Here is a 19937-nt window from a genome sequence, read left to right as displayed (position 1 = left end):
TGAAGATGGCGGATAACCAACCGCCAAGCTTCGTTTATACATACCCTAAAAGTGTCAGGGGGAAAGAATTGAATAGAATACAAAAACTTTATTCCTAATATATATATTTGCAACATTCAGTATCAAGCCGGTTTGAACCTTAGAGGCTTCTGTGCCTGGCTCGACAAGCACACAATTCATAGCTGATAAAAGGAAGGCCATAACTGATTAAAGGAATGTCATAACTGATTAAACTATACTTTTTTGATCTTCAATGAGTAAACGAATCTACGTGGAATAAATAGTATACTCTATATGCAGATATTCAATTACTTTTCGGGCCCCTGAAAAATACAGAGAAGCAGACCGCAGCAAATTGCGTGTTTAAGGAGAATTTTCCAGTGAATATTTGGCTTTACACGCTGTGTGGGCAGTGACTGAGATGGGCGGTAAGTTTACTTCGCGCGCGTGTATAACGAATTGCAGCGACGTAAATCTATTTTTGTACAATAATGGGAAGCCGCTCGTAAGGAATGCCGTTGTTGATGACTTCCAGAAGACCGTTTCGTGCACCGCACCATCCTCTGAAATCGTCCATGCCAACACTGACGACTGCAAACCCAGCGTAGCCTTCTCTTCTGACGAAGTCCACCTGTAAAAAAGTCGGAATTCGCTTTTTTAAAAATGTTTTTTTTTTTTCATTGTGCTTTGATAGGAGAAATAACAGTGCGAAAAGAATCGGGCTAAGAGTATAGAATATAATTAGTCTTTTCATAAACTCTGTCTTATCTGCATGCCCAAAAAACGACATTACTTGATAAAACACTATCATACGTCATTCCTAAAAGACAGCAGATAAGGTTCTAGGAGAACCCGAGAGGAGCTATCGGGACCTGCTTATGGCATGGGTTGACTTAGAAACAGTTATCTACGCCCTGCCGAAGATGTCAAACTCCATTACTGGCGCAAACATATTGATGTGCACTCGATACTATCGATAATTAAAGCCGGATTCAACTTTCGTTAGGAAAAAAAGATTGACACCAGTATCCATAATGGGCTATTTAAAAACTCTCTACACTACTGTCAATAGTCGTCTATCGTAAAACTGCCGGTAGTACAACCGATAGAAGACTACCGTAAAACTATAAATTAACAACAATTGTAAAACTGTCAATAGTATTATCGATTGTCGATTCAAGTAAATATCGGAATAGTGATTTTGATAGACAAAAAAACGCTTCAAGTGTGCAGCCAAGAAATCTTATCAAATGTAAGAAAAATCTGCAGTGAAATTGAGAACTTCCACCTAAATGTCGGAAAACGATCTAAAAAAAAAAAAAACACACAAAAGGTTTGGACACCTATGGTGAAACGATATGAAACCCTGTTGTGAAGCCTCGACTGTGCCCCATGGAAAAATCACTGATAGTATATTGTAGGAAAACTAACAAGTGAATATCGTAGAAACACAATTGGTAATATACAATCGAAAAACTTATCGATAATGAACTATCGGTGGGTTTGGAGTTCGGTCTTCCTAGATTGCTTTCCATATGTTCGCAGATTGTTTCACCAAAAAAGGAAACTTTATCTTTCGCCCCTCACAAGTAAGCTACGCATAGTAAAAAGCCGAGAGTCCGCCTGAATATGACGCTGAATAGGACGCCGATCTTTCACCAGAGTCAAGGTTCGGAATTCCCCCGGATGAAAAGATAACAGTGGTGTTTTTCTCAGCCAAGCCTATTGCGAGGAAGAAATGAAACAAAAATTTATTTCGTGTTCACATGTTTTTGTTCACCGAAATAAACGCCACATATGCCAAGAGTTTTTTTTTTTTTTTTTTTTTTTCAGCGGTAGCTGTTAGTGACTTGTTCCTCAGTTTCGCGACGGCGTGAGCGTAAACAAAACGTTTCCCCACTAAATTTGGCGGGAAAATTGATGACACGTGACCTTACGTCATGGGACCTACAGACAAATTCAAGCACCCCGTTAAGTTTAGCGGAAGAATTGACGTCACGTTACCCATGCACCAATCCAGTTTCCCAGCTGAATTTGGCGAGAGAATTGATGTCAGGTAACCTGACGTTACGGGACCTATAAACAAACTGAGGTTCCACGATAAATTTAGCGGGAAAATTGACGTCACGTGCCCTCGTGATTGGTCCATGAAACAATGCAAACGAGATGTCTGGTTGGATGCAACAAAATTTTTTTACATGACATCGTTAGCCGTGTAAGGGAATGCCCTCGACGCATGTGCTGCTGAATGCGCACAAGTCGGTGGTTGGAGTATTATGCCTTGGGGGGAGTTTTCACGGGCATCCCCGGGACATGTAGTTGTTGTAGAGCCCACTGTGAGAGCTGCGGGCTATGTCAACATTATTATTGACCAGTTTCATCATTAATGGCTCCTGCCTTGATACAGGGCATAACTTAGAAGGCCATAATTTTCTTACAGTTGGTTGAAAAGCATAACGATCAATTCCAGTTGATGTCCACGCCACATAAATCCCCAGATGTTAATCTAATTGAGCACATATGAAATGTGAAGGGACGGCGGCTCAGAGCTCGTAAACGATCTTGTAATTTACAGGGATTGCGCCACCCGTGCTTGGAAATTCGCAAATGCAAATCTGGTGGACGTAATATCGGGGGCTAACCGTCACGGGAAATCCGAGAAGTAACTGAAATTTGGCAATTTGGGAGAATAGACATATAGCTCCAATTAAAAACGTGCTGAGCTTTATCAAAAGGAACGAAATCAGTAAATTTCAGGAAGACTTGAAGAGTGCGTGAAGCTTGGTGGTGCGCTAAAATTTCCACTCGTGTAAGAGACGCAATGCTGGCGGTGCAAAAAACGCGGATGATAATTTTAGTATGGCTCTTGACACTTGCAGGTAATGATAACGTGTTTATTAAGCATAGAAACAATAAATTATGCATGCACACGTGGAGGGACAGACAGTGACAGGGCCTCTGGAGCACGACGAGTGCGTAACACGTGCCAGTAAGCGTAGTATGCATGATCTTCAAACTTAATCCTACCTTTTGACGAATGCTCTCCTCATCTTCGTAGCCCACCCAATCCTCTCCGTTTGTGGCGTACGGGCACTGTCCTTCTGAATCGAAGTATCTCCTCCATGCCCCGCTCTTCAAGTTGAGACAGATCTGTGCAGGAGGTCCAAGTCGTGGTTTGAAGCCCCCAAGTCACTTGTACTAAATAAACTTCGATATTCAGAAATAAAAACAACAACAACAACAACCCTGATCACCGTATCAACGCACAGATAGACAGTCACACAGTAAATCCAAGCACTCGAAAAATACACTTACACCTGTCTACCCGTACGCTGGTACGTGGATCATGCCTTACCAACTCGCCCAGTCTGCAGTAAAAAAACACCCGAGTTTATGCTCCGTTCATGTTCCGCAGCAAGTCCACGAGGAGCTAATTTTCGCTTTCATTGAAGCTGTATTATTTCTTCGTTCTAAGGGGTTCTGGAGATGATTGAACCACGTGTGACAAATTTTATAATTTCTGGTGTTCCGGCTTTTATATGGAGGTAGGTTTTAGTGTGATTATTGCTTTAATTTTGTTATTGAATCTAGTCAATTAAGAATCGCGCAGTTAATAGAAAGGCTTTTTACTGAAGTTGCATGCCTGCATAGGAAAATTCATGGTTGAGTAGACAGTTCTATCCTTCTTGCTTGAGTAAACTTTTAGCGTTTCAGCGTTTTGGCAAAAATATAAAATGCGCAGTCATTTAATTGTCCTGTGAAACTGGCGTATGCTTGGTGTTTTTGGTAAGGCTTTAGATTTTTGTTTAAAAGAAAAGTCATAAAAGGTACCTTTATTCGGGTTGTGCAGGTGAGTTATACCTTCAAGCGGACATTATCGTGAAAGATAATTCTCAGGATAAGTCTTAAATATATATATATATATATATATATATATATATATATATATATATATATATATATATATATATATATATATTATTCCATTCAGAAATTCGCTGAGCGTAATCGAAAACAGCCAAATCAATGAATTTAATAAGAGGCGGGGCGTGTGGGAAGCGAGGTTTTGCAAATTTACTACTCGTACAACAAACGGAAGGCTCGTGGCGCGAAAACACGCCCGTGCTATTCACCCCGCCAGCATTGTGCCCGTTGCACGAAGGTAACTTTAGCGCCTCCCACGCGCCCCAGAATCTTTCAAAAATTGGCACATTTAGTAGTTTCCGATGACGCCCAGAAAGTTTCTGGTTAAAACCATATCTTTATCTTCAATAATTAAAACGTTAGTTAACAAAGATAAGTTAATTAAACTAGTTATTGTAATAATTCGGCACCTGTATTACGTCCCCCATGACCGTATAACTCGCCTGTACAGACCATATCAATGTAGCTTTCACAGATTAAAAAAAAAAAAAAACATGAAACAAACAAACAAATCTGTAATGCATAAGAAAAACACCTTGTATAAACACGCAGTTTTCAAACATTCAAATATTTTGTACTGTACCGTCGTTCTTAAACAGTGACGACTGCTTTTGAATGCAGCTTCTGTCTACTCCAAAAGTAGCTTTCGCATTTTTGTTTTTACGCCAAAAGCAAGTCTGCAATCAATGAACTAATGACTCAACGAACGAAGTCTGAACATTATTATTGCCACCGAGAGCTTAAGAAAGACAACGTTCACGCTTTTTACATCGGGATTTGTTCTTCGGTGTTCTTATTCGGTGTCTCAATTTAATTGGTTGCAGATCGACACCAAGATGCTCCGAGGTCGACATGCCTTGCTAGAAGTGACCGTTAACCGTTATCATTGTTCTCGCCACTATTTATGGTCGACAAAAGCAACACGCCAGGGGGAAATCGTTGGCGAACAGTCTTAAATAAAACACCAGGAAAATTTTGCGGGCTGCCTTACCTCCAAATAAGCGTGAATATTATCGCTCCCCAGAAATGCTCCAGCTCGAGGCCTGTTAAGTTTGTCGATCGGCGAATGGAGTCCCGCTATTCTGGGGTCGGCGAGGCGATACACCCGTCCATAGAATGCAATTCCGAGGACCAGCTTTCGCTTCACGGCCCCTCTGTCTAGAATCTCCTGCATACCTTCTTGCTGCCAGGAAAAAAAATTAATAAACGACAAAAAATATAGTTATGATTAATACCGTAGACGCTTCTATTGCTAAACACGCTCTCTTTTGCAGGCAAATATTTGTGCTACGCGAGGGGTCCCATAGATTGTGGTGACCATTAAAAGAAGCTGATAACCCATAGATAAAATAAAATAAAAAAAGCTGTAAAGCTTTTTGGTTGAAAAGCGCTTGAAAATAAGTCCTAAATGGCAACATATCTTCATCACACTTCCCTCTAGCTTTTAAGCAGATTTTTTGTTCGAACATTGGCCCAGCTTTTATTCGAATGTCGACAGACTTTCTGTCGTCTCCGAGTCGGTCCTTTTTTAGCCTTTCGCGTAAAAGCTTACAACGTTTTCAGCAAAAAGTTACCCGTTTCAAAAAGAAAGAATGGTATAAATATATGAGTTTGAATTCAACAATATGTTTGGAATGATTTAAATCGAATTTTCGCTGGATTCCAGCTGGTAGGCTGCACATAATAAGGCCGACAAATGAATTAAAAAAATATATAACAACATTTTTTATATGTTCAAATAGCTTATTTCAGGAATATTTCATTTGATTCTTATGACTTCTAGATGTAAAATGCACCACCTGCGGTTCTCATGTACGCAGAAGAAGCTAACGCAAACGCTACGAAGCAAGCAGAGTCCATGAATCACTGTTTTTCTGTCTGCTCCACCGTCTAATATGACCCACATTCTAAGGGCAAAATTGATTTCAATGGTCCTCTCAACATTTAATAAGGTTCCGAGTACGATCTCCTTTTCACACGACTTTTTCAAATGCACAACAGTATGCTTCGAGGTTCATATGCTCGGTCTCTTACTGAAAGTCAAGGATTACTCGATGCAGTGCTAAGTCAAGATCCCTAAAATCGGTTCCTGTTTGGCATGTTGTCAAATCTCTGCATTGCACCATTCAGGGTGAGGCGGCCGGTCACAGTAACTGCTAAGCAATGTTTTTGTTATTGTTGACTTTTCTACTTGTAGTTATCTAGTTTAATAGTGTCAAGAACGTCACTAATAGAGGAACACAGAGTAAAATTTTGACAGCGTCAAAAAGTATTCAATAAGGAGTTAACAAAAGTATGTAGTTTTAATATAGACCTTTTTAAAGGCGCTGCCATCTTCAGAATTGTTGCGTCGACGACACCGTCTAGAGGCTTGCTACTTGAAGTATTGTTCGGCTGTGGCAGCACAGCTGTTTGCGTATGGAATGGTGTGGGTATGGAAAGAACTTGACTAGACTAGGCTATGGTGGGCTACAATAACTTGGCTGGAACTTGACCGGGTGAATCGAGCTGGCTCACTGAGCTAGCTAATAATAGGCTATCGCCTTTCCTGCTTAAAATAACGAGAACGAGAGTGGTGGGGTCTCTCGATTGAGCTTCAACTGCAATTTTGAGTGGTGGAACGGAGACGTTTTTATATCCTTCACATTCCATGGATTAATAGCATACCTCTTAGTGATAACCTGTTCGGAGTACCGTCACCGGGTTGGAATCGGTTTGCTCTGATTAGACGAGGTAGTCGTGAGTATAAACCTGGCGACGAGTCTGATACAAAGCCCTCACGATTCGCACTCGAAATCGACTGACTTAATAAATCTGGATCCTTCGTGAACATGTGAAGCTTAATAACATTGCAGCCACACTCGCTCTCAGCTTTGTGGGCTCATCGCACACTTTCCGCGATTGTTCTTACACTTATTAAAATTATTAATGGACCCGACGATGAAGCAGGGACAGCCAGACAACCGTAGATTTTCAAAAAAATGTAGCATGGTAAAAAAAGAAAAAAAAAAGAACACTCGGAACTTACTCACTCACGACGTCCGTCTCTAAGCTTTTTTGCCCACACTCTTAGCGGTTGCATACCCTGGGCCAGCGGACAATCCAAAAATTCACCGGTTCGAGGGTGCGTCAGTTGTACGCAAGTATGGTTATGCGAAAAGGTCTATAGATTCTGCTATACTACCCAAGCACCAAGTATCATACTGCGAGTCTGTTTACACGCTTGCACGTGTTAGCGTCCGTAGCAGTATCTTTTCGAAAGCAAAAATGTAAAAAAAAAAAAGCCGTTTACAATTCTCTGTAACGCCGAATTAGAGCGCAACTCTTGAGGGGGAGGAGGGGAAGGTACGGAGAGGGGGCTATGCACCTCCTCCTCTCCTCCTCGCCCCCATTTAGGGAAAAATTTTCCGCTAAATTTAGCGGGAAAATTTACCCATCATGCACCGAGCGACTACGCCGTCGCCGACGGCGACGCCGACGGCGACGCCGACGCCGCTCAAGCCAGAAACGAGCGCCTAAAAGCTGTGCTCTAAAAAAAAAAGTTACACGTCGCACATCCGTGCGTGAGCGCTTTATTTTATTAATTTCCTTACTAGGAACCACTATAGTCATTAGGCGACCGTGTGCAGCGGATGCAGATATGTTCGTATCATTTTCTTTGGTGCTTGGGTAATTTGGCCAAGGTCGATTTACACCGGCTATAGGAAGATAGCAGATCATTTTCAACAGGGGGTCAACAAAACGTTTGAGAACTTTATGATGACTTTGCGAACCGGAAATGAACACAACTGTTGTAAAGCGAAGTAAACCAAACGTCTACATCTATATTTTTTTTTATTGAGACTGGCTATAGAAAAGCAATAAAAAGTTTAAATTTGAAGTAAACAAAACGTTTGCAGTCATTCTGACGACACTCATTAGCAAGGCAGCAAACAAATTCAAAGTGGAGTGAACAAATATTTTTTAGCTTTTCTATTACCACTGGCTACAGGAATTATACAAAAAATATCAACACAGAAGCAGCAGAAAGTCCTCTCGACAACGACAACAGGTAGTAAAAGTCAAAAGGAAGTGATCAGGGCCTGAAAACAATCACATACGTTTTCAATAAAAAAAGTAAAAATAGTTTTTTCAGGTTCGACGAAAGAGTTTTTATGCCACTCGTAGACGTTTTGAATATGGGGAATTTGATTCAGCAGAATAGAAACCACGATGCTCGCACGAGTTCATAACTTAAAATGCCCTTTTTCGAAATTCGACTCCTCTTGCGCCGGCTGCGCGAACTTCAAAATATCCGCCACTGCTGCTTTGTTGAGTTCGAGCATCAGGTGGCGGTGTGCATACTCGTTGACATCCCGACCCACTGTTACGTCCCCAAATGCACTCCAAAAATACCAAGTGTTTACCAAAAAAACAAAAAAAATCAAGTTATGTTTCTCTTTTGAAACGCGTCAATACGTCAGTTAAGAAGAAATTGCGTCATACAAATTCACGCGGAACAGGCAATCCCCACCCGTGCGTTCAGGGGGGGGGGGGGGGGGACATTGCTTTTGATCGCTAAAGGCGTCTGAGATCAGATCCATTAGAATCCCAATAGTCTATCAAACCCAGCTCGGTTACCCCATATGGTATGCGCAAGCTACATGACACCAGCTGACACTCCCGGTTTCCCGGACATCTGATTCAAATTTCTGGGCCGGCTTGCTAGAATCAGCGTCTCAGCACAGACTGTGTGAGAGAGCTCACCGCCAAAGCTAGTGCACACGCGCTATTGCACGGGGAATAGACACATCCACGAGAAATCGTGTGCATCGAAATTGTGGACTGCATGAGTGATTGTGTGATGTATGTTTCTTCCGTTGCCGCGAGCTCGCTTCCAGAGCCATTGCCGCGCAGCAGGTGGTGCTGTGTCAATATTGTGTCCGTCTTGCGACACAAGCTGTGTATACCCAGCCGCAAGATCGAAGTTCCGCAAAATCGCTAAAATAGTTTCCCGAACAAGCGCTTTCGCTAGAAATGCACGGGCGCGTGGGAAAGGCGGTGTATGCCGCAACGCTGCAAAGAACTTCACATGATGAATACGAACCTTTAGACAATTGCTGTAGATATTACTTTACTGGCGTGGATTTCGGAGATATAGTAGCAGTATTGTAGTTGCTTGCATCTTAAGAAACGCAGTACGTGGCGAGTTCACATCATCTTATTGTTTTTTTCTTTGCAGCCATTGATATTGCAATATCAGTCGATAAGAACCCCAACGAAGGAATCGGCAAGCTAGCAGCGGGAACATAAGCCACGCCCCGTCTTTCTAAACCTGCCAGTGACTTTATACAAGTATACTCTGAAAAATCTGGTGCGCCTACTTTCCCGTAGAGCACTTGGGACAGTTATGTCGTCGCTACAACCTGAAGCGAGAGCCCGGCGAAAGATGCGGCTAAAAAAATGATTAGTCCTAAAAATAACTGTCTAGGCAGTGACACAAAGCATGTCATTTCACGTTCTTTAGTCACGGTTTGTGTCACTGCGCAGAATATTTCTTTGTGTCTCATTTTTTGGCCTCATCACTCGCCGAGCTCCCGCCGTAGATTGTAGGGATGGGCAGTCCCCAGTCTTTCGCGGTACAGTAAACGCACTTGAAGTTTTAGAGTGTACCGTATTTGCTCGAATAATAGCCGCGTTGTTCATGAACAAAGTCTGTGGGTCGGCTTTTTCGCGGAGCACGGGGATAGCGAATCACCGCGATCGCTAGAAAAATGGCAGTGATTTGCGGGACAGAGATAACGTCTTCACGCGAAAATGCTATCTGCTCAGTTTGGACCTAGTTATTCGCTGCGTTTTTTTAGGCAGAACGCTATATTGGTTGCTTGTGCGTTTTGCCTAAAAGCCGACGCAAGGGCCTTGTTCATAAGAAGTGCGGCTATTACTTGGGCAAATACGGTAGGGGCCATCGCTTCTGCACACTTTTCAAAAGTCTATAAAGCAACATTGATGGTCGCCATTTCTTGAGCACAAAACGCGTGATTGGATCCGAGTCCTCGCCGAACGCTGACGTCAGCACTCGCGTCTAACACATGTTCAGAGCACGTGAGCAAGTAAGGGCGGACGGGAAATGGCACGAACTTTTGAAAAGGGTCTACTACTATGGCGCCTGGAGCGCGTCTTCGATTGGTGTGTTCAGCGTCCTATCCCGCCCATACATCAAAAGTGGTCCCAAAGTGGCAACAAATGACGTCACAGAAGCCGAAATGTCATGCTGTTGCGTGTCGCGATCCCGGCGGCTGGTTGTAGAAATGCTAACGAGAAGGCTGCGAGTAGCACATCCGAACACGAGTGTCGCTGTCGTCATGGCGTCCCAACTTCTGGCTGCCGAAACTTCCGTGGACCGCCACACTTGAGAGCGACTTGGAGCAGATCAGGCATCTGCTATAAACACCACCGCTGTTGGGACGCCACCAGGATCGCGACCGGCGACAGCATGACACTTGAATGACGTCATCAGGCGAAAATCGAGGGACCACTTTTTTGGGCGCGCTAAACACACCACTCGGAGACGCGTTCCAGGCACCACACTCTAAAAAAACGTCTGTGCGTCTACTTTCACGCACAACACTTGGAGAACCAATCAGCACAACTTACGGATGCAGCTCAGCAAATGACGATGCCGAAACATCTGTTTAGACCAAAAAACGCAGTCTGAGTTGTGACATTAAGCAACGCAAGCGTGACGTTTTGCATTGCTTAATGTCACAACTCAGACTGCGTTTTTTGGTCTAAACATATGTTTCGGCATCGTCATTCGCTGAGCTACTTCTGTAAGATGCGGTGATTGGCTCTGCGAGTGTTGTGCGGGAAAGTCGACGCTACGGGCTTCTTTTAGAGTGCATACTGTTACTTCGGCGCGACGTTACTAAAATACTCAGTTGGGAAACTCGCCGTCAAAACCTGGGCCGCTGGCGTCCGCCGAGACCGAGCTAAATACGACAACAGCGCCACTCTTTATCATTTGTCTGTACTGTGGTCACCTTGAGCTTTTAGAAAGCCTGTTTTTGCGTAAAGACAAACGGAAAAGACTCTTTTTGTATGAAATATATTGGAGTTTCGTACAAAATGAAGGGCGCGTGATGTTTTTAAAATCGTTAGTTTGCAAGGTTTTGTGGCACAATTAATATTGTTTTTATACAACCATGCCTCAGCGGTGCTTTCAGGTAGCGCGTCCCGACCTAGGTGCATTTTAACTTCGGTAGGAAGACGCTGCGCGTTCGCTGTAGAGAGAGGGGTCTACTCATGTAACCTCTTCCACTGTATCTGTTTCGGCGCCAAAGTAGCCGATTAAAGCCAAAATAGAAGTAACGTGCGGTTCCTCGAATGGCCGCTGCGGGAGAAATGGTGGCGTTGTGTTCGTCATTAGCTCGGTGCTCGAGGACAAATCGGGGTCACTTTTTTGAAGCAGTCTCTATGGCAGTTTCCCAACTGAGTGGTTTAATAACGTTGCTTCGGCGTAACAACTGTCTCATGGTTGCTCGACTGGTTTTTTAAAGGCGTCCATTTTGGTTGAGTTGTGTTCACACCTTCCTATGTTAACTGGCGAAAGGAAACAGGATAAAGTCACTTGTTTTTTTTATCTTACCACGTTAAGGCCCGCCATTTCCTCGCTGTCAATGTTTCGCGGGTACAAAGGGCTGTGGATGTCGGTACGATCATTCCAAATACCTCGGAGGTCGTAGCCAACTACGTTCATCCAATCCACGTATCTGAAAACAGGACGTTTTAATTGTATCGTTCTCAATGCACTTATCAAAAATCTGGAGCGCTAAAAAAAAAAAAAAAGAAACGGCTTGCTTTGTGACACTGATATTTGTGAAATGTCATGCTCAGTATCACAACACAGACCGTTTCTTAGGTTTAAACACACTTTCAACCTCGTCGTTTGCCACGATCCACAGGTAGTCATGGTGATTGGACCCATGCACATCGCATGTTTTGGTCAAATCGTATTGCGAGCTTCTTCATTCTCTGGTATCCTGTAGCTTTCTGGGATTGGCTGCCTTCGTGTGCTTCAGTAAAGCGAACTCGAATATATTTTTTGTTATGGATAGCCATTATGTTGCAATAACGTTTGCGCTTATTCTTCAACGACTCAGCTGACCAAAATACACCGGGGATTGGTTTTAGAGTGCATCAAGGTGCGGTATACGTACAACTATATCTAGGAGTAGAAGGATAGTTAATGAGGATCAATACGGCACTTTAGCGCTGATGTATCTTCAACTTTCAGCGACTTGAAAGGCATGGCGTTGATAGGTTGATAGGTGGTATATGAGCAGTAAAACGCGTGCAGCATTTTGTGGACAGGCAATAGGTTTGTCTTGCAGAAAAGCGAGTCAAAATGCGTATCTTGTTCAGAATAACATTGATCTAGTAAACGTACCTGACAATCTCTGGTATGTTGTATCCCCTGTCTAAGATGTATTTGTTGAGGGATACTGCAATTGTGAGGAGGAGACCTCGTTTTCTGAAAACTCTTCTTAACTTCTAAAGAAAGAAAGAAGAAAAAAGCAAGGAGGAAAAATGGGTTACGAAAGTGCAGGTGGCGCATCCTTTAAAGATTACGAGACCAAGAACACTTATCAAATTGAGTTTTACTCTTGGAAGAAATAAAGTGATATGCCACAAGACATTGCACATCGCAGTTGAGACACTGTTCGGATAACGTGCGCATTCATTTGAACAAACTAAAGGGGACGCCTAAAGGAGGAACTACATTACTGTAATATTTGTATACGTATTCCCAGTCGTCGTTTCGGCAGTTTTTTCTTTTATCACTCTAACCGAAAGATATAGTAACTGGCAGCGGGGCGTGGTTTATTACGATTCCGCTTCTTGCTTTGTGATTCGTTCCTTGGCTTCTTATCGGCTGTTGTCACAATCTCAGAGGCTGATTAGAGATAATAAAATCATCGGGGCTCGCCATGCATTAAACCTTCTTAAGCTGTTGGTCCCAATAGTTCGTTTTACTTTTACATTGACTCGAACGCTGGAAACTCGTTCCAAGCAGCTAATGCATTTGTGCAGAAACAAAGGGAATATAAGCAAATGGCACCACGCGTCAGCATTCCTCACGTGTGCAAACCGATGACAATGTAATGTATATAGACCCACCTTCAGCAGTTGAATTAAATTAGCCTTGTCGCTTCTCCTGCCACCTCGTTCAGCATGACCCGGATAGAGCCAAAAGATGTCGAGCCCGTCGAAATTTAGCTGCCTCAATGTTTCCGCAATTCCGTCAACGAACAAACGACGACTCTCGTTCCCAAGGGCCATCGTTGATATCACTTTCGTCTGGTTACTCCACCCGCCGATGGAGAGAAAGGTTTTCACTCTTGGGAACTTTCTTTTGATTTGGTTGAACGACGTAAAGTTCACTGAAAGGGGAAAAAAAAAAAGAAAACCTATGTCGTTCGTTTCTGCCCTCATTCGTCAACGCAATTCAGTGTTAATATGTTTGTGAAATAATAGAAGCCTAACGGCATACAGCGACGATTGGATGACATACGGTTTGGCGACCAGAGAGACGAATTACCATCCTTTGGTCACTCGGTGCCCCCTTCATTGGGCACAGGTCCCAGCTTTATCTCTCAGCAGTTGGCAACATATTGTCAATGACAGTTGAAAAAAAAACAAAAAACGCAAGACTTGATTAATCATATCAATGCTTTTTCTTGAGTTTATTCCTAAACGTTTTTATTGGGTAATTCTACTAAGTAGTGATAATAAGATTCTCGATGCTTGCTAGTCGCTACACCCTGCGTTCAATCACGACATTTTGCATCGTTTCAGAATTGATTCGTGATTGTTCTTCCTGAAAAAATTCTGCGGTCTCATTGACTGCCGGGGGATAATAGGAGATCGAGACTTTCTATGCCTTTATGTTCTTGAGGACTAGGCAGCTGTGCATGGCTGGCAATGTCGTCAAATCAGCGGTCATTTTTAAGGACTCTGCTGCTATGTAAGAATCTTATGAAACATTTATTTCTCACCACCGAGTTCGTTACTCTCATCAATAACAATTGGGAATGAGATGGGCATGATACTTGTGATAACGTCATGTGCAAGTCATGCAGAACGAAATGTGTAGGTAAAGCCTGATTCACATGGTGAAATATTATTTGTGATTTCGCAAAACGACGTCACTCGTGCGACAAAAAACAAATAAAAAAGAAACAAAAACGTGGTGGAAAGTGTGGTGCTTGGCGTCGCACTTGCGGAACCGGAAGTAAACTCGCGACATGTGAATCGGGCTTAACTCATTTCACCTGTAGAATCTTCTTTCACTTTCCATGTTTGCTCGTCCAACTCGATGTAGATTAGGTTCACGTGACTGCACAATTGTCCGGGCACGTCACCAATGTCGTAGTTTGCCGGGTTCGGCCGCAACGACTGGCCCTTTTCGTAGTAGCAAACCACGGGCAAAATGCGACCGTGGTTGTAAGTAGGCGGGAAAACCTGGCACGCTGTTGGGAAGTAAGTTTGTTAAGCGTGGAGGCAAGTCCGCGGTGGCGAGGTAGCTTACCGCAGTATAGGACGCCCCCGAGTGCAACCAGGATAAACAAACCTGCCATTTGAAGGCACTTTCCTGCAATGAGAGTTTTTGTGTTTGTCACTTACTACAACTGACAATCAATGCTCTTGTTTTAATTTCTATTTTTTTCTTACCTTCATAAAATTATTTAGCTTACAACAGTGTTTTTTATTCAGACACATACACACTTTAGCTGAACGAATTACACTAAAACACATTTGTGCTATGACACATTTGATGTTGACACTGACTGATAGCCTCCACCTTGAAGCATTACAGTTTTAAAACTGATATCCCGCGCTGGAACTTATATTTGTATATAGCTGTTTTCTCCTTGCGCCGAGACAACTGCATACATATTATGCGCCACGTGCTGTACAACTAATAGCAACATTGTAACATATAGTCGTCAGCGTATCACACACTTCATATAAAAGAACTAAAGAAACTTCAAGAAACGTAACACTTCACCGTCTCAGAAACTGCTACATTCACCAAAGTGTTCATGCCTACGTTAGTGGTAAAAACGAGGTCACTTTCCTTACCCTACTGATACCCTACACTCAAAAAAAAGTCTGTGCGTCTGCTTTCCCACAAAACACTCGGAGAGCCAATCACCGCAACTTACGGAGGCAGCTCAGCGAATGACGATGCCGAAACATCTTATTCGACCAAAAAACGCAGTCTGAGTTGTGACACTAAGCAATGCAAAACGTCATGCTTGCCTTGCTTAATGTCACAACTCAGTCTGCGCTTTTTGGTCTAAACAGATGTTTCGGCATCGCCATTCGCGTAGCTGCCTCCGTAAGTTGCGCTGATTGGTTCTCCGAGTGTTGTGCGGGAAAGTAGACGCACAGACTTTTTTTAGAGTGTAGGATCATTGGGGAGTGATATCGCCCGCCATCGTCCTCATTGTTTGAGTTGATAAAGAAGGCAAATGTTTGGTTTTCCGATTGCCTAGTGGAATAGTGTGTATGCTGAAATGTCCGAGTGCGTGGTCGTGAACAATAAAAAACCGAAACGATCGAGCAATGATTGAAAGATAACGGAGGCGCCGCACCCCCACGAGAAGTTGAACTAGCAACGAGAGGTAGCATGCGTACGAGATAGACTCTAAAAAAAATCCCGCGAGTATTTTTTGCCGCACAACACTCGGAGAGCCAATCACCGCAACTTACGGAGGCAGCTCAGCGAATGACGATGCCGAAACATATGTTTAGACCAAAAAACGCAGTCTGAGTTGTGACATTAAGCAATGCAAACGTGACGTTTTGCATTACTTAATGTCACAACTCAGACTTCGTTTTTAGGTCTAAACTTATGTTTCGGTATCGTCATTCGCTTAGCTCCCCCCGTAAGTTGCGGTGATTGGCTCTCGGTGTGTTGTGCAGGAAAGGAGACGCACGGGCTTTTTTTAGAGTGTTACAGATGCACGCTATTGCCCTGAGCCTAATCTTGTCTGGGGAACTGTGCGTCGTTGCTGCGAATTTTCCAAGAACAAGTACATTAGTCGCACGTGGCACTAATCTACTTGTTTATAGTTATCGTAAGACACCGAAAAAAAATTTCGCTGGTGCAAAGATCACGTGCTTAGGTAATAAAGGCGACAACACGCGTGAGTAGGCTGTAGCAAAGAACCAAAGCGAGTCACATCAAACGACCCCTAAATGAGGAAACGAAGCAGGTTGAGCCACATATAGCAGTGGCCATGACACTCTTGTTGACGTGCCACTTCTCGCTGCTAGTTCAACTTCTCGCTTCATCGGAGTGCAGCTCTTATCATTTGGACGTAGCTTGAGCGTTTCGCTTTTTCGCTTGCATTATCCACAATCATAAATTCGGAAAAAAAAAAAGAAAAAATCCTTGTGCTTGTTTTTTTGTAGAATACTGATATAGTCAGTCGCTGCAGGCAGCGGAAGGGCTTCGAATAGGATTCGACGCTAAAAATGTGATGTGTGCAGGATCAAAGAACATAACGTTGCAATTGCGCATCGGCCTCGAGTGCATCGCATTTTTAAGGTGCAATCGTGTTCTGGTCTTCGTCATTCGCTGGGGTCTTTTTGTTGTACGTGCGTGTTATACAAAATAGCGAACGCGCATGAGTTTTGAGAAAATCAGCGCTGAGGTGCAGGGAATTACGTCAAAGCCACAGTATTAGGGAAAGTACTTGATTACATAGTTTCAAAGGGAATAAACCACTTAAAAAAAGAAACTTTCGTCGATAGTTTTTTTTTCTGAATTCGATTTTTGTATTTAAATTGCAGAAGAAAACGCAAGGTGCTTTTATTTGGAAACAACAGCAACAACAAAAACAACGCACTGTGATTACAGCGAGGCATGCGGCGGAGCCTTTCTGTCGTTTCTTATTTGTCGAAGTCGTCGGGAGGACACCGTCGGCACCTTCGAGCATGCTTCTCTAGGAAGGCAACGGTCGCCTGATACCGCCGATGACGTAACGTTCGATAGTGTTTTTATTTCTGCTTTTCCTCCTTCCTACGCCCAGGCAGCGGGCGGAGCTATGGCCTAATTTTAACAAGCAATTCGTCTCTTCTACGAATCAATTAAGATAAAAGGAATAAACCACTTAAAAAAAGAAACTTTCGTCGATAGTTTTTTTTTCTGAATTCGATTTTTGTATTTAAATTGCAGAAGAAAACGCAAGCTGCTTTTATTTGGAAACAACAACAACAACAAAAACAACGCACTGTGATTACAGCGAGGCATGCGGCGGAGCCTTTCTGTCGTTTCTTATTTGTCGAAGTCGTCGGGAGGACACCGTCGGCACCTTCGAGCATGCTTCTCTAGGAAGGCAACGGTCGCCTGATACCGCCCATGACGTAACGTTCGATAGTGTTTTTATTTCTGCTTTTCCTCCTTCCTACGCCCAGGCAGCGGGCGGAGCTATGGCCTAATTTTAACAAGCAATTCGTCTCTTCTACGAATCAATTAAGATAAAATATTTCTATAAATAATGTTTAGGAAGCCTACATTCAGACCATTTGCATTTCTTCCGTAATAAAATGACTCTTCAGCTTCCTTTTATACTTGGTTCAACACCTTTCGAAAACGAGAAGTGGTTTTAAGTTAGAGGATAAAGAAAAATCGAATTAGCCTTGGGTGCACATACGTTCTCAAAATGTAAAAAAATCGTTTTATATTTGCGTACAGATATCATTACGTAAATAACACATGACAATAAAGTAGCGTACAAAGCTCTAGCTACTGAGCGAGATATTTGTAATAACAAACTATTGTAGGGTTGAAATATGTGTGCAATGCGATTCCCAGATACGTATTATGAAAGCGCTCAATTTTATATATTTGAGTTAAGGTACTAAAATTAAACACCCGTGTATCGGACTCGATCCTCGTGAGAAAATTGATTGAACAAATTTAGTTTTTCTGTGTTTTAAAAATACGTATTATACGGAAAGCGCGTCTCGGAATACGTGAAATAAAGCCTTCCCGAAGCACCATGTAATCCTCTGAAGAGATAAAAATAACAACTCCTCTGTCTCGTACAATATTAAAACGTGAAAAAAGAAACAAAAACAACCTTGGCACCCCGTAAGGCTAATTAACGACATCATTTCTTGTGGACCCTAGGTTTTCCAGAATTAGAGCCAAACAAGTTTGACGCACACCACTGCTGTGCACTATAAATATCTGGCTGAAGTAATTAGCGTACAGTCTCAACAACACTGAACTTCTAAGCAATCTTAACCAATTATAGAAGTTTAGTCTTATTTTGGTCATTTGCAGTATAATGTAAAACTAAACGCCGCAAAAAGTTAGACCACCGAAATTCAACAGAGGCTGAAATGAATTAATCGGATCAATAATTTAAGGTAAGGACATTATTTCGAAGAAAGGGCACATAAGAGTTGGACAATGTACTTTCGGATGGGACCAATCAATCCAAGTTATGACACGAGCAAAGTGCAATTAATTGTGTAAGTAACTATAATGCATACTTCTCTATTGAAAACATCTGGGAAAGTGCATCTGAATTAAAAGGAAGCTTTTTTCACCTTACCTTGCTTAAAAAACGTTCGCGTTGTCCTTGCCAGGGGAAATGTATCGTTGAAGAAAAAAGTGTGGTGGCTGAATTGAAATTTATGCTTTTTTTAGTGCTTTACAGCGAACGTGTCAAGTGCATCCTGCAACCAGGTCTTCGGAAAATCACTCCGGAATTCCGCTTGAAACGGAACTTTTTTTATCTCAGCATCCCAGACTTTCTTGTCGCAGACCAGATCATTTTTGTTGTTGAGAGTGGTAGACTCCCCTTGAATCACAATCTTATTAAGTTCATGGTTGTTAGTGCAGCGGTTTTATAAAGTTAATTGAGTGTTGCACTGAAGTTTATGCATTCTTAAAGGGCAAAACGACGCACACAAAAAATATTTATAAAGCAGTAATTTTAACACTGGGATAGTAATACAGGAGAACACAGATGCGAGGCATACAGAAGACATGTAGCAATAAAGTCTTGTCAGATTTCGTTAATTTCCGGTCTTTGTTTGCAAGCAAGTCGCGTGCGGAAATGAAACATATCACGCAATTATTTTCTTGCTCTCTACTTCTCACGGATGTTACATTTACGAAGTGTTAGGCCCGGGATACTGCCACTGATATAGAATGAGCACATTTCAAGCAATTTTGAACCCTGTTACAGTAACTGACAGTTTAAAACAACGTAGGTTGTATGTTGTTATGTTCACTACTCTTGCCTTGCAATATCGTTCTTCGGTGTTCTTATCGGCTAATGTCGCAATCTCAGTGGTCGAGGATGCGATAATAGAATGCTCGGTGCTCGACACGCCCAGGGACCCCGGAACGGGGGGGGGGGGGGGGGGGGGGGGGGGGCAACGGGGGCTTGAGCACCCGCTAACATTTTCCAGGGGGTGCTGGGTAATATGCTGAGCCCCCTTGCGTTTGGCTCAAGGCCTACTGCACACTCCCTCCCTGCTCCCTCCGTTTTCCCGTTGTTGCTCAGCTCCGCCAAGCCACGTCCTTGGCTAAGGGAAAGGACGTGGCTCTGTTTTTGTTGCGGGTGGATACCCACCAAATCACGGCACGACCTTCGCCCACAAAATTCCAGAAGAAAATTACGAAGTAAAGCAAAGTGTTGCGGACGACGCGGCAACTCCTCGAAAATAGAAAAAAAAAAAAAAGCCGTCGCCTGCAGTTTTCGTAACACAGTCAGGGAGATCACTCTTCCCCTGCTGGGTCATTTTCCTGGAGCACTCCCATACTGTACTCGCGGGTGGGCTATGCGCGGAACGCGCAGCGCACTGTTTTTGTACAGCTAGCAAGCCGGCTTCGTTTTGCTTCATTTTTCAACGGTCACGTTTCCCAAGGCCCATGAACATTTCTTTTAGCTTTTCCTTTTCTTGCAACGGCGCTTTTTTTTTTTGTGGTCTAAGCAACCACA

General features: G+C 43.0%; 1 protein-coding gene across 1 annotated transcript; it reads right to left on the bottom strand.

Moving 5' to 3' along the window:
• Positions 1–418: 418 nt before the first annotated feature.
• LOC115326864 (endochitinase) lies at positions 419–18595 on the bottom strand. The gene is made up of 9 exons (XM_040211775.3): positions 18540–18595; positions 14495–14557; positions 14238–14435; positions 13084–13346; positions 12353–12456; positions 11552–11675; positions 4916–5107; positions 3028–3150; positions 419–631 (listed from the first exon to the last, which is right to left on the bottom strand). Exons 2-9 carry the CDS (start codon positions 14541–14543, stop codon positions 476–478), a joined length of 1209 nt encoding a protein of 402 aa, XP_040067709.1. The 5' UTR covers positions 14544–14557; positions 18540–18595; the 3' UTR covers positions 419–475.
• Between the last annotated feature and the right edge of the window lie 1342 nt (positions 18596–19937).

Source organism: Ixodes scapularis, unplaced genomic scaffold (genome assembly GCF_016920785.2).
Source record: "Ixodes scapularis isolate PalLabHiFi unplaced genomic scaffold, ASM1692078v2 PGA_scaffold5__190_contigs__length_132052651, whole genome shotgun sequence".
Taxonomy (NCBI): domain Eukaryota; kingdom Metazoa; phylum Arthropoda; class Arachnida; order Ixodida; family Ixodidae; genus Ixodes; species Ixodes scapularis.
The sequence above is the reverse complement of the archived record's forward strand: the minus strand, read 5'-3'. Positions and strand labels throughout refer to the sequence as shown.

Bases quoted from the DNA above. Each gene is read 5' to 3' on its own strand.
- LOC115326864 (XM_040211775.3), bottom strand. From the start codon at position 14,543: ATGGCAGGTTTGTTTATCCTGGTTGCACTCGGGGGCGTCCTATACTGC. The intron at 14,436-14,494 runs GTAAGCTACCTC...ACTTCCCAACAG, and splicing joins CGGGGGCGTCCTATACTGCG to CGTGCCAGGTTTTCCCGCCT. The intron at 3,151-4,915 runs GTAAGGCAGCCC...CCTCCTGCACAG, and splicing joins ATATTCACGCTTATTTGGAG to ATCTGTCTCAACTTGAAGAG.